This window comes from Bombyx mori, chromosome 20 (assembly GCF_030269925.1).
Source record: "Bombyx mori chromosome 20, ASM3026992v2".
Taxonomy (NCBI): Eukaryota; Metazoa; Arthropoda; class Insecta; order Lepidoptera; family Bombycidae; genus Bombyx; species Bombyx mori.
The window spans coordinates 562,379-580,954 of NC_085126.1; the positions used below are offsets into that span (position 1 = coordinate 562,379).

General features: G+C 36.5%; 2 protein-coding genes and 2 long non-coding RNA genes across 5 annotated transcripts; 1 reads left to right on the forward strand and 3 right to left on the reverse strand.

The window, feature by feature from the left end:
• Positions 1–641: 641 nt before the first annotated feature.
• Positions 642–7,501, reverse strand: LOC101742256 (trypsin-7). Its single transcript, XM_021348474.3, has 8 exons — positions 7,405–7,501; positions 7,061–7,168; positions 5,829–5,908; positions 4,984–5,102; positions 3,663–3,945; positions 2,859–2,947; positions 2,065–2,128; positions 642–1,029 (listed from the first exon to the last, which is right to left on the reverse strand). The coding sequence occupies exons 1-8, from the start codon at positions 7,499–7,501 to the stop codon at positions 871–873; spliced, it is 999 nt and encodes a 332-aa protein (XP_021204149.3). The 3' UTR covers positions 642–870.
• A 55-nt stretch (positions 7,502–7,556) lies between these two features.
• On the reverse strand, positions 7,557–10,587 carry LOC101741246 (uncharacterized). 2 transcript variants are annotated; one of them, XR_009975755.1, is made up of 3 exons: positions 10,404–10,587; positions 9,298–9,367; positions 7,557–7,851 (listed from the first exon to the last, which is right to left on the reverse strand). It is a non-coding gene; the product is annotated as an uncharacterized LOC101741246 (long non-coding RNA). The 2 variants fall into 2 exon arrangements; XR_209787.5 differs by having other exon boundaries at positions 10,320–10,587.
• Positions 10,588–12,284: 1,697 nt separating this feature from the next.
• On the reverse strand, positions 12,285–18,404 carry LOC101741387 (cytochrome c oxidase subunit 4 isoform 1, mitochondrial). Its single transcript, XM_004926894.4, has 4 exons — positions 18,166–18,404; positions 13,882–14,074; positions 13,648–13,778; positions 12,285–12,425 (listed from the first exon to the last, which is right to left on the reverse strand). Exons 1-4 carry the CDS (start codon positions 18,352–18,354, stop codon positions 12,420–12,422), a joined length of 519 nt encoding a protein of 172 aa, XP_004926951.1. The 5' UTR covers positions 18,355–18,404; the 3' UTR covers positions 12,285–12,419.
• LOC134200717 (uncharacterized) lies at positions 16,078–17,320 on the forward strand. Its single transcript, XR_009975756.1, has 2 exons — positions 16,078–16,230; positions 16,429–17,320. It is a non-coding gene; the product is annotated as an uncharacterized LOC134200717 (long non-coding RNA).
• Positions 18,405–18,576: the final 172 nt, after the last annotated feature.

Sequence of the window (18,576 nt, forward strand, 5' to 3'; positions counted from 1 at the left end):
TCATTGTTTTATTATTTTTATTATATTTATTGCTTTAATATGGTCTGAAGTCACATTCATTCTAGTAGACTAATGTAATGTACTAAGACTATCTAACCCATTAACAGCTCACTGGAAGCGAATTAATGTGCAGCCGTGTGCATTCCAGACGAGAGCCGAACACTAATTCAACTACGACAGTGCACTAATTAAATTGACTATTCCACCGTCGTTATGTACTTCTACTTATGCATTTTATCAAAGACACCTATGTAATATTTTAGGAATAGCTAACGTGTGGCGCGAGGGTTCGTAAATAGGTAATAATAAACATAAAATTAGGACCTTGAATAAGTTCTCGCTGTTTATTTCCAAAACAAAGTCTTTATTTAAAAAAAAAAGTGTTTGTGCAAGTCACACATGGTAGAAGTGAAACTTATAAATGTAGATATACTGACTATCCCACTACATAGGCGCATATATATTATGAACAATGCTTAGTAGACGATAGTGGGGATGCTACGAAGAGTCGCACAAAGAGGAGACCGAGAATGTCTAATGTGTTCTATCTCATTCTCTCGCCGGCTGAATCCTATACATTTGTCTTTGTGTCTCTATGGACTTATTTTTTCGTTTCATCGAGTTTGAAATCACAACGGTTCTAAAGTAGTTTCACTTCAATTATAAGGAACAAAAACATTTTATTCAAAGTATTTCTTTGTTTATTAACATCGATAGCGTACAGGTGCTACACGGCTCAATTAGTGATATTAAGTAGTTACGCTCGTGTATGTTAGCGCTGCCGTGGACCTAAGCAGGATTTAGCGGCTCCTAGGACAACTTGATAAAATTACATTAACTACAAACAAGGACCAGTGACTATGTTTCAATTCAGGAGACACCAATAATCCCGTGCTGCTCCAGCCAGAGTGCAACGACCCCTACGGTCGAGAAGACGGCGGGCTGATCTACACTGTCGCAGACTTTAGAAGAAAACGCCAGTATGCCCACTAAGAAGCCGTACATAATGGCTGGTCCACCGCCGTCGTGCTGCAACCATTGACATTAAAATTATCCTAATGCGATATTGTTAGATTCGACCAGCGAATGGTTTAATGCCCGCCTGATATCACTACGTGAATAGCGTAATCCTCCTTGAGACACGAGGCCTGTGTGCTTAGTGCGAGTTTTTTAAACGTTCTCGATAACGTAAAAGTTAGCTCATATTTGTATGGAATGGGATCGTTTGCGTACGTTTGCCGCTAGGAGCGCTGTTCCAACTGCACATAAGATTGGCTTAACTTTTACGCTATCGAGAACGTTATGTTTTTTTTTTTATTGGTTATATGTGTGGACGAGCTCACAGCCCACCTGGTGTTAAGTGGTTACTGGAGCCCATAGACACCTACAACGTAAATGCGCCACCCACCTTGAGATATAAGTTCTAAGGTCTCAGTATAGATACAACGGCTGTTCCACCCTTCAAGCTGAAACGCATTACTGCTTCACGGCAGAAATAGGCGGGGTGGTGGTACCTACCCGTGCGTACTCATAAGAGGTCCTACCACCAGTGAGTGGTAACTCCACGAAACTCGCACTAAGCACATTGAGCCCCATTTGTATAAGGGCTGCCCAAACCTTCAAACCGTAACGCATAGTTATATGAAACGGCCTTAAGTGGTTATCTGAGTGATCAACAATGTAAAAACCGCCAGTGACCTTGAGACAGTAGTTGTAAGTCTCGGTTCTATAGCAGATATAAGGGGTCCTCACAAGGGCGGATCCAGCTTTGGCGCCAGGAGGGGGTCACAGTCGTGGGCAAGTTAAGAACTTATGATTTAATTTTGATAACAATAGATAATACATAAATCATGATGTTCCTCAATTAGTCCAAGTTAGTTCAAGTCCTGGAACTAGCTCAGGGGGGGGGGTCATGACCCCCATGACACCCCCCTGGATCTGCCGTTGGGTCCTCAAATAGCATTTATTGAGAAACAGTATCGTTTCAACGGTTTAATTAACTGGATAAGAGCTATAGTTGTTACGTACACATACGATTGAATCATTCTAATTACTACTACTTACATTACAGATATTTTTCGCCACATGCCTCCGACCGGCACAAAAATTATTCCGTGTTACTAATTCTCTGAAAAGTTCGGTTTTAATGAAGATAATAAAATATTGTTCCTTACAGTTCTCTAGAAGTCTATTAATATAATAATATGTATGTGGGAATGGTTCGTAAGAATAATGAAGGGATGGATAAAATGAACACGAATAGAGATTGAATTTTACAATATGGCGATATGACAGTAAGATCATATGAGAAAAATTCTGCAAAATGATTCCAGTGTTCCTTTATATGGAATCTTCAACGATCAATCCCTCAAAATTTGGGGCTCGCCCAGGATTGTTAAAGAATTTTCAGAGAAGTAAGAGAAAAAACAACGAAAGATTTAAAAAAGATTGAACTCGATGTGACGGGCGGCCATTTTAAATGAGAGCCACAACAACGTGTTAAATGTTTCTGAAATTTTTCGGTATAATGTAAACTAAAATATAATTTAGTTCGATCAATATTATGTAAGGTCCGAAACATTTCATTCATCATTACATTAGTTATTATAAAACCGTTTTTACTGACGTAGATGAGCAAAGGGTCTTTCAACCTACCAGCATGAACCTATAAAGTGATCTAAAATTGTGCTAGGTTCGTCGCCTACTTTGGGACATAAAGTGAATTTAAGATGTCTGAAAATCCTGGTCAGAGATCTTTGTTAGCTAAAGCGCCGCTTTAACGATCGCCGGCCTACGAGCGATACACGATGGCAATAAATGGAATAAAAAGAATAAATAAACCACTGCACTGAACTGACTTGCCATATATTTCTTGACACAACTCCCAATCATAGATAGGTAGTTTTAGTTTCTGAAGTAAAACCTTGCCACCGGAGCCTCCTCTAGCCTGAAATCATCAAATATATTAAGTGTCTTAATTGATTATCGGATATTTAATTTTATATCCTTAGGTATCAGAAAAGCAGAGAAAATGAACTCATCTATACATATAAAAATGAATTGCTGTTCGTTAGTCTCGCTAAAACTCGAGAACGGCTGGACCGATTTGGTTAATTTTGGTCTTAAATTATTTGTGGAAGTCCAGAGAAGGTTTAAAAGGTATTTATATATGAAAATTCTCGGAATTAAATAAAAATAACAATTTTGTTTGTCCTTTGATGTGTCCCCCCCATCGGACGGATTCCTTTTGTCTTTTATTTATCGATTGAGGCACTACGAAGTCTACCGGATCAGCTAGTAGATAATATTAATACGGAGTTTGATTGTGAATAAGATGGAGTCAACATTATTGGAATTACAGTAGTCCCAAGAAACAAGTTGAACGAACTAACGCGCAGGTTCCAAAGGCCTGCTAAGTTAAGCTAAGCTACGTAGGTACCACTTTAAACAACAAATAATAAAAATAATAAACAAATAATAATTCAGAAGAGTTAGGCAGCAAAATATGGATCCTTCTAAGAAATTAGTTTTTTTTTTGTATTTCTTTAAAAAAAGTTATTTCTATATCTCTGGTTGTGAAACAATTTTAGTTACCACTTCGCTAAATTTTTAATGTTTGTAAATTGATTTCATAATAAAATTTTATCATAAAAATGACTAACCATAACAGATCCCCATCCTAAGAACAATACTTTACTGTTAAACGGTATGATTCTGTCGTATGCAAATTTGATCTGTTTAACTTTTGAATCTTTATAACCCAATGAGATATTCCGGTGAAGTTCTAGTAAAGCGAAGTTGTATTCCAAAGTTTCTGGCTTATACTTCGGGTGAAAGTTAATCTTGTTGACGCGTAGGACTTCGCCTCCCGATGTTGCGTTATTGGAGCCCACTCTAACGGTCAGCATCTGAATGTATTCGCGAAAGAAGCGGGTCTCAAACGGCCTGGAAGAAATAAGTGAATGCAATAATATTTTATTTAGACTGTTCATTATCATCATCATTATCCTGCCCTTCTCCCAGTCACCTGGGGTCGGCGCAACATGTTTTCTTCTATCATATATCATTTCTTCGCTCACTCCCCTCTTACCCATATCGTCTTTCACACAATCTATCCATTTCTTCTTAGGTCTTCCTCTTCCTCTATATCCTTCCACATTCATAGTTAACACTCTCTTACCAACCTCATTTTCATTTCGTCTCATCACATGTCCATACCATCCCAAACGCGCACTCCTCAGCTTCTCTCTCTAGACTGTTCATTATCATTGGTTTTAATTCTTCTGAACATTGTGGTCAGTGACAGCTTGACACTGAACTTCTCCTAAATGGCTGGGCCGATTTTGCTGAACATTTTTAGTTTATTAGTTAGTTATTTACAATTCGATGTAGTAGGTGCATTGCAGCAGTCGGGTGCTTGGTTCTTATTAATACGCTTATAATTACGCATGATTTTGACCCCCTTCAAAACGTCGGATTAATTCAAATTTGGTATACTTATTAAAGACCGAGGACAATACAATACTAACAAAAATGAAAAAAATAGATTGAAAAATTGAAATTCAACTAAAAAATTAAAAATAAATAATAGTTTAAAATAACTAAAAAAATACGCTTTTATAGAAAATCCAAATAAAAAATAGAAAATAAATTTAACAAATTTTGAATTAAAAATAGTGTAAGAAAAAAATATTTTATTGTAAAAAAAGCTGGGGGTGCATGGTATCAGTAGTTATAAATATTTTATGAATAGAAGGGCTATTTTGATAATATCCTGAAAATCACCCCACGCTTTTTTTTACAATAAAATCATTTTTTCTTACACTATTTTTAATTGGAATTTATTAAAATTTTTATTTTTTTTTTGTTTTTTTGAACTATTATTTATGTTTATTGTATTGTAACGAATTATGTTCTAGATGTGAAGGACCCGAAAGTATTTGGTATTGTAATTAATTGAATCGATATGAGCAAGGTACATACAACTGTAAGCAATGCGCGGCTGTTAGCACCCGGTTTTCACTGAGGATGGCTCCCCCGCACCACAGCTGGTTGTTCACCAAGAGCGCAGCCATGAATGGAAACTCTTCTATTGTTGCTATCTATAGTATTAATATTAGTAGATACTCCTAGTTTTTTTTAAATGATGGGGCATTACTGTTCGCCCAGAGGCCTTACCTTTTTTTTTCTACCTATGCTGATAGCCTTGAAAGGCTATTTTAGCTTCGCCTTAACGTGTAGGTGAGCTCACGGGGCTCAAACCGGAGTGATGCTAACACTGACCCAAGCAAGAGCAGCGCTTCGCAGAATCTACCACCGGATAGGAAACGCGGCCCATTGAGAAGATCCGACGAGAAACTCAGTGGGCTGTATCTGTGGTTAGGCCTTTCCAGTTTCACCAGGACATATTATGGGCGAGCAAAGGCGAGCGCCTTCAAAGGAGACCTAACAACTTAAGAGTAACTGCTTCGCCAATGAATTTACCACCGGATCGGTATCGCGACCTACTGAGAAGATCCGGCAAGAAACTCAGCGGGCTGATGCAGGGGTTAGGTGGCTCGTATAGTGTGACCGCGTAGGTACTACAATCTTGCCTATTTTTCACGAAAAGCAGTCAATCGTTCCGGTTTGGATAGGATAGGAAGGATAGTCATATACAATACAACGTAGATTTTGGCCTTAAGTTTTGGGGTGAAGAAATTATTGTTTGTGAGGTCTGATGGCTTTGGTTAGTGCTTAAATTCAATCAATATTTATGGCGCTAGCTAACGTGAAAGTGTTTCTATAGCTAAAAGTATAAAGATGTCATACTACTTAATGATACTTACCCCATCAGAGTTGTAAATGCGACGGTTGCTTAAGTTCAGCGTCGTGGAGACTGAGGTAGTTTGTATTGATGGACTTGTAACTGAAATATAAAAGTTATCTTTTCTTAAGCACGTAGTTGCGCTTTGAAAATTTAGTTAAAAACTGATACAGGACGGATGTAGGTACGGTGATGTCCAACATGGACAACATCGAACGATGAACTTTTATAATGGAGAAAAGAATCAGTAGAAATGTTAAATTTTGTTTTGACAAAAACAATAACAATGATATACCGGGGAACATAATTCGAAGTAATTATAGTCTACTTAATTGGAAATAGGCCTCTACGAAGGCACAGCGCAGCACGGTAATAAATACGCTTGTGTATTTACTGAAACCGCTAAAAAATCGGCTAGAGTTATATTAGTTTCGGGTTTTTGACGGGGACGGAGGAAGCACTGACTCTTTCAGGCAAATCGAGTGTTGTTTAAACTTATGACGTTTGTCAGCATCGTCGTCATTATATAGTACTCACAGATTTTAGCTTTGTGTCACCACATCTCTCCCAACCAAATGCCCTAAATACAATTCACCATCACCCTGGAGCGCGAACCGTCGATAGATCGACTCTCTATTAATGCGTATAAAGTGCCGAGCCTCGGAATACCGACTATTGCGCAGTTTCTTAGTTATTATTATTAAATAAATAAAGTTTTAAGTGGAAGGAAAGAGAAGTCGAGGAAGATTGCCAACCAGGTGGACGGACATTATCAAGGAGGCCACAAACACCAGCGTCTCGGGCCCCATTAAGCAGGCCGAATGCAGGCAACGTTGGAGGAAGCTGGTGCAAAAACTGGACCAAGGTGGTCACGATCCTCAGTAATGAGGAAACGACAAAGAAGAAGAAGAAGAAGAAATAAAGTTTTAGTAAAAAACCTGTTTCATTTGAGTAATTTCATATGTCCCTTACACTCATACATACATTTGAGAAAGATAATTAAGATTCTGTGCACACTTAGTTAATAAGTTACTTTTTTTCAAAAATTCTTTAGCAAGCTCAGCACTATACATTGTAGTTTTAGTTTCTAACATTATTGTGACCTTGGTTGGTGACAACGAAGACTTAAGCACCGAGCATCAAGCACTTTATCAGCGCTCTCTGGCTAAAATTTATGTTGAATTTGTAGTTTACTTATTTCTAATTATATTATTGTTAGTTTTTTTTTATGAGTTCCATTCCACAACATCATACCAGTAAAGTCCGTTGTGTCAGCATCACCAGACCTTCTAGGGAATTCAATGGGTATGCCTTCGTATTGCCATTCTTGTTTGTCTCGTCGTGATATACCAATCTCTGGAGCTGTTGAAACGATTACCATATTTGTGTTACGCTTTATAAAAATCTTAGCAACTATTTAACAACTACATAAGATAAATGAAAACTCGAGTGGCGACAAATTTCCGTACGCACGTATCCACTATAGGGGAACTATAACGCAAAAGTATGAGTAGAATTAGTACCTATGTAGGTAAAATCTTATTTAAATGTTGTCCATGGCGACTCGTAAAAGAAAATCCGAAAAATTGTGTGCTTACAATCATCTTTCTCAGAAGAAACATGAGCGTCGTGTCCGGATATAAATACAAAAATAGTAACAAAAACCACCATTTTGAATTCGAATATCGCCGCCATTTTGCGAACTTAGCTTGTGCCAGTAAAAAATATAAATGAAATAAAACCATTGCAATAAACGTATGAAGATTTATTGAAAAACATTTACGACCACAAAAGGTTTTATATGTAGAACATTACGATCGAGATAAATTGTTATTCAATTCAATGTTTTCCCCAGCCGTAGCCCCAAGAACCCCAGTGCAGAGGGGCGGTTACAATCGGAGTTTTGATGATTGGAGCGGTGATGATGGGAGCGGTGATCACCGGGGTCTTGATCAAGGGGGCGGTGTAGACTGGAGCGGAGACAACAACGCGGGGGTACGTCAGGCCGTGGTTGACATAGGTTGAGCTTATGGACGCTGGGTATGCTGGGAATTAACGAAAATTATTATATTAGTTATGTGATTTTAGTTATGTGGCTTCAGATAGTGAAATAGTTTGAAATGTATGTGATCGCGAATCGGATTTACATTGCATACCACGAAAAATTAGTCTTAGGTTAAATTAGGTTACTTTTTGTTCAGTGGGTACCGAAAGCAACTGTTCACTTAGAGGCGATTAACATCTCAATTGCACGGCCAATATCATTGTCACTTTCCAAAATCTTTCCAATCATCAATATGCGGTAGGCAGCGGCTTGGCTCTGCCCCTGGCATTGCTGAAGTCCATGGGCGACGGTAACCACTCTCCATCAGGTGGGCCCTATGATCGTCTACCTAGAAGGGCAACAAAAAAAAAAAAAACGATCGCGAGTTGTTGTATGAAACTAGGCGTTAAATAGCTTGATAAACATATTGTTGTCTTTCACATATACACGTTTCATAATTTTTTAATTAATATATTTTTTTTTTTCTGAATAAATATCTACATCTTATTTATTGATAAATTGCTTTACAATAGTCAAATTCAGTTACCCGGGAACACGAAACCTGCAAAGTATTCGGAACGTCAGAAGTAATGAAATTACAATAATAACTTAGCGTGATAAAGTCGCCAAAAGTAGTTTTGGTCATGTCTTCGACTCTCCAATACCTAAGAAAGTACTACAGTCCAACTACACTTTAAATTTTATATCAGAATGTTCTCGCACATTGTAATCGCATTCAATATTCTACGATGATCCTGCTCAAATCGTTCGAAACTCTGTTAGTCTTGCATGATGTATTGCAAGACGTATGTAATACACATTTTATTGTAACTAGTAGGTCGCTTCTTGTATTTTCTTGGCTAGTGTCATTGTCTTTTATGGATAGCAAAAAAAGAGTTCAACAAAATATTAGATTCTCCTACTGTTATTTCAGGATTTTATTTCTTAAAAAAACATTGCTTATCCTCATGAATCCGAGAATAAAGTATTTTATTTTAATAATATAGGGAAACTAGGTGTACTCGCCCGCTTCGCTGGGCATTTAAAATTAACATTATTATTTATTTTCATTATTATAGGTAGTCCAACACTCATATAAATATTAGCTTATCCATTAAGTACATGTATTTTCTACATGGATACCAAGTTTCAAGTCAATCGGATGCACGGTTCAATAGTTATAACGGAACATCCGTAAAAACCACTGTAGATTTATATATTAGTATAGATATAGCCGTATGTAATACACATTTTACTGTCGTAGGTCGCTTCTTGCATTTTCTTGGCTAGTATCATTGTCTTTTATGGATAGCAAAAAAAATACTTCTACAAAATATTAGATTCTCCTACTGTTATTTCAGGATTTTATTTCTTAAAAAAACATTGCTTATCCTCATGAATCCGAGAATAAAGCATTTTATTTTAATAATATCGGAAAACTATTTACCGAGCCCCAGTCCCAGAGGCGGGACAGGGTTGGTCAACACCATGCCGACGAATCCCAAAACGATTGCTACCTGAAATAAAATAAAAATGTTTTGCTAAGGATATCAGAGACGCACAAAAGGACAAGCGCACTCAGATACTATTGTCAGTGAACTTGAACTGAAATGCAGAAACCGACTCGAATACAACAAATATCAATATATTTAATACATTTCATAAAATTTAATACATTTAATTATATATTTTGTCGATGTTCTGCAGACTGTACGCGCATGTACACTCGCCAGCAAACCCGCCCCTGCCCTACAGAGTAAAGAGATTATGTCCGGGTAGAGGGGTTCGCCCCGAGGTTTGATCCGTACCCCTCAACGGTGATGATGAACTCAAACTACATAGTATAAACTACTATAAACCACGTAAGTGATCAATAAAATGAATCTTCATGTAACACAACGAACATTTAAATGTATGACTAGATGCATACTCATATTGTCGAAGATATCTGAGATATGATATCGAAGTTTCCTTTGACGAAGATTTAACGGCTATCCTGTAACTTTTCTTTTTTTATTGCTTGTTTGAGTGGACGAGCTCACGGCCCACCTGGTGTCAAGTGGTTACCGGAGCCCATAGACATCTACAACGTAAATGCCGCCGCCTAACTTGAGATATGAATTCTAAGGTCTCAGTTTTTACAATACAACGGCTGCCCCACCCTTCAAACCAAAACGTATTACTGCTTCACGGTAGAAATAGGCAAAATCTATTATATCTTCATGTCAGAACTAGACAGGACGGTGAGGTTGACACGAGTGGTCAGTACTGAAGGCGAGTGTTGGAATTAAAAATGTTGATGGACACTAACGCAATATTGATAGATGGTGGGAGAAGTACTAATGATCTTTGGATTCCTAACTAAGCAAAGCTGCACCAAGCATCGCTCAGGCTATGCCCCTAGCATTGCTGAAGCCCATGAGAAACGTATGCTCTTCATCTTGGTAGGCAATAAAAAAGGACACTTACCGCACACTTCATGTTTGTCTACAGAAAATACTGAACTACTGTCTTACAGTGCATCAGTTCGGTTTATATACATTTAAAACGGACCGGACGTGGCTAAATATCCTTTTCGCAGCGAAATCCTCGTCAACTGTCAGTTTAGCATCACGCTACGCTGTTAGGAGTTGCGGTAGTAATAAGGTCACGATTTGCATAATGGTCGAATGTTTCTATCGCCTAATTAACGTTCTTTGCCGTTAGCTTGGAGATACCATTTCGGCCTTGGCTGCGATTCCTGTCCCGTCTGGTGTAGTGGTAAGTGACATGGTCACTACACAAGGGGGTCGCGGGTCGAATCCCGCCAAGGGAAGGTATTTGTATGATAAATATAAATGTCTTTTCCAGGGTTATGGATGTGTCTTAAATATATGTATGTGTATAATAAAAATCTTACATTTATTTCCGTTATCTGGTACCTGTAACACAAGTTCTTTACGAACTTATCACGGGACCAGTTAACGTGGTGTGATTGTTAGTAAATATTTATTTACTTAAAAAAAAAAAAAAAGGTCCTGTAATTTTTAATTATTCTCGAAATTTTAAATCGTATCAAATTAGAATTCTTGGCGCTAATTACATTTGCGTGTTCAAACACCATATTATCATGTCGCCGTTTACTTTGACAGAGTGTCAAAGCTCAATTCTAGTTTAAAGTTAAATTTACTGCTACTGCTTTAATAAATTACCTGCTATTTACTTTTTTTATTTTTATTATTGCTTAGATGGGTGGACGAGCTCACAGCCCACCTGGTGTTAAGTGGTTACTAGAGCCCATAGACATCTACAACATAAATGCGCCACCCACCTTGTAAATTAAGTTAACGGCTATTTACTGTCTTCTGTCGTCGTGGCTTAAAGACAGTCGTGGATAAGACGCGCAGTGAGTTCGTAGCAAAGAATGCGATTGTGGTGTTGAGATTTCGGGAATATGTACTTAATGTACGAGGCTTGTGGAGAGTACTTAACGGTAGGCAGCGGCTTGGCTCTAACCCTGGCAATGCTGAAGTCTATGGGCGACGGTAACCACTCACCCTCAGGTCGGCCGTATGCTCGTCTGCCTACAGGGGTAATAAAAATAATAATAATATACGTATTCATGACTGACGGCCACTATGAAGGATTGTGGACTAAAAATCAAACTCGCAATTCTATAGCGTTTTTTTTCCTACATATGCAGATAGCCTTTAGAGGCTATATCAGCGTTATCGAACGAGTAATTGAGCTCACGGGGCTCAAGCCTGGTGAATTTGCTAACACTGGCCCTAGCAAGAGCAGTGCTTCGCAGGATCTACCACCGGATCGGAAACGCGACCCACTGAGAAGATCCGGCGAGAAACTCAGTGGGCTGTATCTGTGGGTTATTTTAGCCGAGCCCTTCGTCGCTAGCGTTGGGTTCGACGAGAACGATGACTGGTGCTTGAGGTACCTAAAAGCACCGTTAGTGGATCGGGAGGATCCGAAATGTCGTGTTTTGGGCGACGTCAATGGTTTACCATTCGGTCCGCAGGATCGAGTATGTATGTAGCGTAATTAGCCACCTAACAACAGGTGGTCAACGGAATAGAATAAATTTACGAATTCTTCCAAATATTCGATCAACAAAGCCACAAAAACGAAAACGCCAAAACACTCTTCTTACTAAAATTGTAACATCTCTATATTATATAAAAATGAATTGCTGTTCGTTAGTCTCGCTAAAACTCGAGAACGGCTGGACCGATTTGGCTAATTTTGATCTTAAATTATTTGTGGAAGTCCAGGGAAGGTTTAAAAGGTGAAAAAATATAAAAAAGCTCGGAGTTATATAAAAATAAACAATTTTGTTTTTCCTTTGGTGTGTCCCCTTGATGTGTCTTTTATTTATCGATTGAGGCACTACGAAGTCAGCCGAGTCAGCTAGTTACTTAATAAAGAAATCATAGACAAACATCAAACAACAACACGAATTACTTTTATTACAAACAAAAAATATATTTAATATTATGTCATAAATTACATTTTAAACTATTGACGAAACGTAATTATATTTCCCTTCTCAGGAGGATCGTTGTCCCGAAACACTTTTTATTGCTGAAACAAATGTAAATGTGAACAGTTACTCATTCTATTCTATTCTATCAGACCATCGACGTCCACTGCTGGACATAGGCCCCCAAGCCTCGCCACAAAGTCACCGGTCCTGCGCTGGCTGCATCCAGCGGATCCCCGCGAACCTCAATAGGTTGTCGGCCCACCTTGTGGGAGGTCTACCCACGCTACGTCTTCAAGTACGCGGTCGCCACTCAAGAACCTTGTGGCCCCAACGGCCATCCGTTCCGCGAGCAATGTGTCCTGCCCACTGCCACTTATTAGATACTTATTATAGTTACTCATTAATAAATTAAAATTGGGTTTGAGTAAACCCACGCTATGAAGGTTCCCTGTCTAAACCAAAGCTTTCAACACAAGGCTACGGAGCCCCTTCAGTACTAATTTTGTTTAATACGATTTCTGTTACTAAGCGTCTGGATTGCGCAACTTTGCTTACTTTTGTTTTTAATATAATTACGTTTTAGTCTTTTATGTCTCTTAGGAATCATTTTCAGTAACTTCGAATATGTCTTTCCCAGAGTCTACTTTAGTAAGAAGATCGAAGAGTGAATTCGACATAATTACTTTAGTGACTAGTAGACTTTTAGACCTACATGCCATTCAATGTGTTAAGTAGGTACTGTTGCGTGTGTGTGTAAGCGTCACTGATATAATTGATAAGGACGTAATTAAGTAATTTTAATTTACTGAAACTAAATCAGATTCTATGAAAATGAAGAGAAATTGTAAGAATGTTGTTAACATCTTTAACAAAAGTAATACAAAGTGATCTTAGAAGGGTTATATGTATGGGTGTTTTCAGTATCACTACATAGTATAAAACAAAGTCGCTCTCTTTGTCCCTATATCCCTATGTATGCTTAAATCTTTAAAACTACGCAACGGATTTTGATGCGGTTTTTTTTAATAGATAGAGCGATTGAAGAGGAAGGTTTATATGTATAATAACATCCATTAAATAGTGGAGAAATCAATAATAAATTACAGTTTCCGAAGCGAAGGGAGGGCGGGTCGCTAGTTCAGTATATACAGGAGAAATCCTACTTTGCTACTATCCTCCTCCTCTGTTGAGTGTGCGAAGCTTATTAATTATTTATAGTTGAGTTTTTATTCCATCGATTATTGGAGTCTAACCGTGACTTCTCTGGTGACGGTTGCGAAGTTTTCTAGACGGATCTAGAGCAAAATAAAAGTAGTCTACCTTCCATCGGTCGTTATCATAGTCCCATTTAGACGATAATCCGTCTATTGGGTTGACGCGTAACTCCAGCATCCTCCTCAATTGAGCCTTTTGTGACTCTTTGGACAGCGATTCGGGAAGAGGTTCATATACTGAAATATAAACAACTATTTTAAAATCCCTTGAATAGAATTTTATATGTATTAGTTTTGGGAAAATAAATCTAGTATAATCTTTTATAGTACAGTATCTTACCATAATAGTGGTTGAATATCATTGCCCAAAAGGGAAAAGACAGAGCGATAAGCAAATATCCCAGGATGAGTTTCCATTCTCCTGTATAGTGCTGAAATTCGGCGAAGGTCTGACAGAAAGAAGCACGATATAACGCTTTCTTCTCTTCGCAGCAGAGGAGTTTCCAATCTCCCTTCTCTTTCTCGCGCAAGGCCTGGAGAGTAACATACAACCTTCGATCAATAATACTACTAGATTCGCGATTAGCGCTTCAAAAGCGGCCCGAAAAATCTAGGGTCGGCAGACTAAAGCACATAAGTCAAAATTTTCGATTTATTTTTTATTACATCATCGGTTTACATTTTGCTCAACACACAATCTGACTAAAGCACATAAATCAAACTCAAGTATTTCATGGCGTATTCAAGCGGCGTTCTGTATCAACCTTATCAAATCCTAATATAATCAAACGAACTAAAAAACATAACTGGACTTATGTTCTAAGGAACACCATAAGTACAAAGTTATTAACGTAAGAAGTCTGACTTATGTTATAAAGAACATCAAAATGTAACATTTCTTTAGAGAAAGTGGTTACTTAAAAATATTTATAACGTAAACAATACTTCGGTAAGTGGTTTTAATTTACTAATGTTGTCGATTGTGCACAGTTTGTTGGTTAGTTGTGTGTGAGTGCTTAAGTATTTTAATTATTTAAGATGGATATTCAAAGAGGCAAGAAATTACTTGAAATGGCGTTATCCACTCATCTGGAAAGCAATGAAGGTATATTTTCATATATCTTCAAAATTATGATTTGCAATTTACGTAATGATATCAATATTATATCAATATAAATAGATAATTGTCTTTTTTTAGAAAATGTAAATCAACAGTCGATTTTGAACACAGAGAACCTAGTAGTAGACGATCCTATACCGTCAACATCATCAGGTCAAGTCAGTAGTTTAACATACTATTCTGTACTTGACTTCTCTAGTGATGATTCTGTACGAGATCCATGTTATGAATTACCGAGACTTCCAATCACATCAAGTTCAAGTACTTGTGATGAAATTTCACTGAATCCTAATGTGTCTCCAAAAAAGAGTATACGTACTATAAAAAGAGAAAAAAAAATAAAACGTAACTTAGGACAGGCATACAAAACTTTAAAAGGAAAATGTATATCAGATCGCACTATGAAAAAAAAAATATATGTGAGAAAAAACAAAAAAAAAGCCCGCTGAGTTTGTTTCGCTGGTTCTTCTCAGTACTGTGGCTTTTTTTGGAACCGGTGGTAGAGATAACATTGTTATTTATATTTTGACATTCAACAAGTGTGTTATACTGACATCTAAGTTGAAATAAATGATTTTGAATTTGAAAGAGTTACCTGTTTGCAGAATGAAATGTAAAGAACGTATACCATTCACTGATAGGCATCCATATTTACAGAATATTGGCAAATGGGGTCATGTGCAAAAAGATCTGCATACTTGGCGTCTTTAATGGAAATTCAAGATAAATCTAAGCAAAGAATACAAGCTATTGAACCTGAAAAGCAAAAGCTTAGAATCTTCATTCTAAGCTTTTGCATAAAAATACTTTTTTACTGTGCATGGTAAACGTGAACCTGTCTGCCGAGGATGTTTAATGAAACCGTTAGATGAAAGTGACAATTTTATAAAGACAGTTGCTATGAAAAGGAGATCATCCATAGGGGGTTCTCAAACTGATGATATAATATCTATACAGCCATTACCCATATCCATCGAGAAAAAAAAAAGATTTAATTTCGCTGCTTCCTTTAATACTAGATATTTTCCATGAATTTTACATAAGTCTTCCCACGTTGGAAACTTTACGAAATACTGATCCAGATATTTTAGAACTCGATGAAGAAGAAGAATTTTAATTAACCATTGAGTTGTTATTTATATTTATGACTTATATTATTATAATATATATCTTAATTGTTGATCTTTTTCACTTAACTCATACTAATATTGTGTTCCTTATAACTTAAGTCATCTAATTATTAAATAAACACATTTACTTTAAAATATTTAATTTTGATAATAAGTTAGTGTTATAGACTTATATAATTCAAATAAACATTATTAAGTTTGTTAATGTATAAGATTCTAAATAGTTTTTTTTAATTCCTGTAAAGTAGAGTTTTTTGACTTATGTGCTTTAGTCTGCTGACCCTAGAAATAAGACCACAAATAAATTTGTGGTCTTATTTCAAATTAGTATGGTCCAATCATAGCCAACACTAAGACGTCAAAACGCTGCAATGCGCGTTCAAAAACTGAGTAAAAAACCACCGTAACACCAAGGTTTTGGAAGGAATATCTTTTTTTGGTAAATTTATATTATTAAGTGTTTTTCATAAAATAATAAACACAATTATATTGTAAATAAAACACAATTTACGAATATTGTAATTGTTTGGCCAATGTTTGCAACAAGGCACCAACTATTGTAACAAACATCACCTATTCTTGGACAGGGAATGCATAGAGTAGTTTTGTTATTTTATAATGTTATTTTTGTTTGTAGATTTCCTAGTAGCCCCTTGTCGCTGTGCACAATGGATATATATTGTCGCGAAAGAAAGAGGAGAAGAAATATAGAACTCTTATAAAAATTCTAGAATTGTTCAATGGTGGTGGCAAATCAATGCAAAAAAGTATTAAAAAAACTTTATATGTATGTGTAAATATTTTAAGCGTATATGCTGAAAAGGATTTGTTTTCTGGGGGAAACGAACACAGCCATAAAATAAGCCTAAATTAAACTGATTATAGAAAAATTCATTGATATAAGATTACATTATATTTGTAAAAAAGAAACCGCTCATATAAAAATGACTTCTAAAAGACAGCTTTATAACAAACTGAATCTGTTTAAAGTTAATTAAACCTACATTATTGTTTTAATTACTTCTGTATAAAGAATACGTGGAAAACATGTTTCGTGTTTCCTTTCATATTTTTTTTACTTTATTCAATTTTATTTTTTATCACCTATTTGTTGTAATAGCGGCAATGTAAAATATTATCTACTACTTTTTTGAATCGGTCAAAAATAGTTGCGACCATACAAAACAAACCTAAAACAAATATGTATATTCTGCAACTCTATGTCTTTCAATACTTACTGTGTTCTGAGCATTGAAATGTAATACCAAGAACTACATCTAGTTTCACAATACAATAAGCACGAAATTTTAAACAAATATTTTTAACCTTATAAATTAGGCTTTAAGTATCATTTTAGAATAAATATTTTTGTACTGATGACTTTTTATGTTCAAGTGACATTTTAAATTTATTCCATAATATTCTTTTTCTGACGAAAGGACCTAAATACATATATTTTGCAATGGTAATTAAACTTTATGTTTAAGTATTAAGGTTTATAATAAACTGAAGTCGTTAACATTATTAAACTTTTTTCTAAGAAATGAAGATGTTTTCGTGTCTGCAAACGTGGCCACGGGAGCGTCTTATTTTTGTTCCTGATCCGTAATCTAGTACTATTATTGATCGAAGCATACAACCGAGTGACTGACTGGCCTGGGTTAAGAGTTATTGGTTAGATTCCCACTTCGAGTTAGCGTAGATTTGGCGAAAAGTTTTTTTATTTTTTTCATTGCTTAGATGCATGGACGAGCTCACAGCCCACTTGGTGTTAAGTGTTTACTGGAGCCCATAGACATCCACAATGTAAATGCGCCACCCACCTTGAGATATAAGTTCTAAGGTCTCAAGTATAGTTACAACGGCTGCCCCACTCTTCAAACCGAAACGCATTACTGCTTCACGGCAGAAATAGGCAGGGTGGTGGTAGCCACCCGCGTGGACTCACAAGAGGTCCTACCAGCAGTAATTAGGCAAATTATAATTTTGCGGGTTTCATTTTTATTATGAATGGTTATTATTTATTATTTCAATCGTGAACATTGGTTGAGTTCATTAGAAAAATTGGTACCCGCCTGAGATTCGAACACCGGCGCATCGCACCGGACGTCTTATCCGTTAGGTCACGACGACTTTAAAGGTATGATTGTGATTTGTCCTCGAATTATTATATTAAAATTATTTATAGATTAAACCAAGTTTAGCTGCCGATAAGAATCGTGATCAGTGATGGTACTCATGTTATTCAGAATATTAAGTATATCATTTTCCGCCTAATTCCATTTGTTTGGTCCATCTAATGTTAATATTATGTGCTCTTAAAACCTACTAGTTTTCAGGTTATGCCGATAATAATCCCAAAATTGATATTTACCCAGATATCTTTGGTGTTTTCTTTGAATCTCACAGCTGGAAAGGGAAATTGCGCTTCGTCCTTGTAATTGGCCATTCCGTTGACGCCATAACCGACCCAGTCTCTGTTCCCGATCCTACATCGATTGTGAACACTTCTAACTAAATTTAAAGATAATTTAAATAATCTTTTTGGACCTAGTAACGACATTTTTTGACATTTTCTAATGTGACGTGTGTGTTTTTTAAGTTCTTTGTGTTTTGTTATCTTCGAAAAAGGTTTGTTAGGTGACATGTTTTAAGTGATGTAACTACAGGTATAATATTAAAATAATTTAAAATCGTAAAAGGCGATGATTTACCACAGGTAGAGTAGTTGCGTTCTGAGAGAAGTTTTTTTAAGTTTCAGTATCACTACTTTCAAACGGCAACT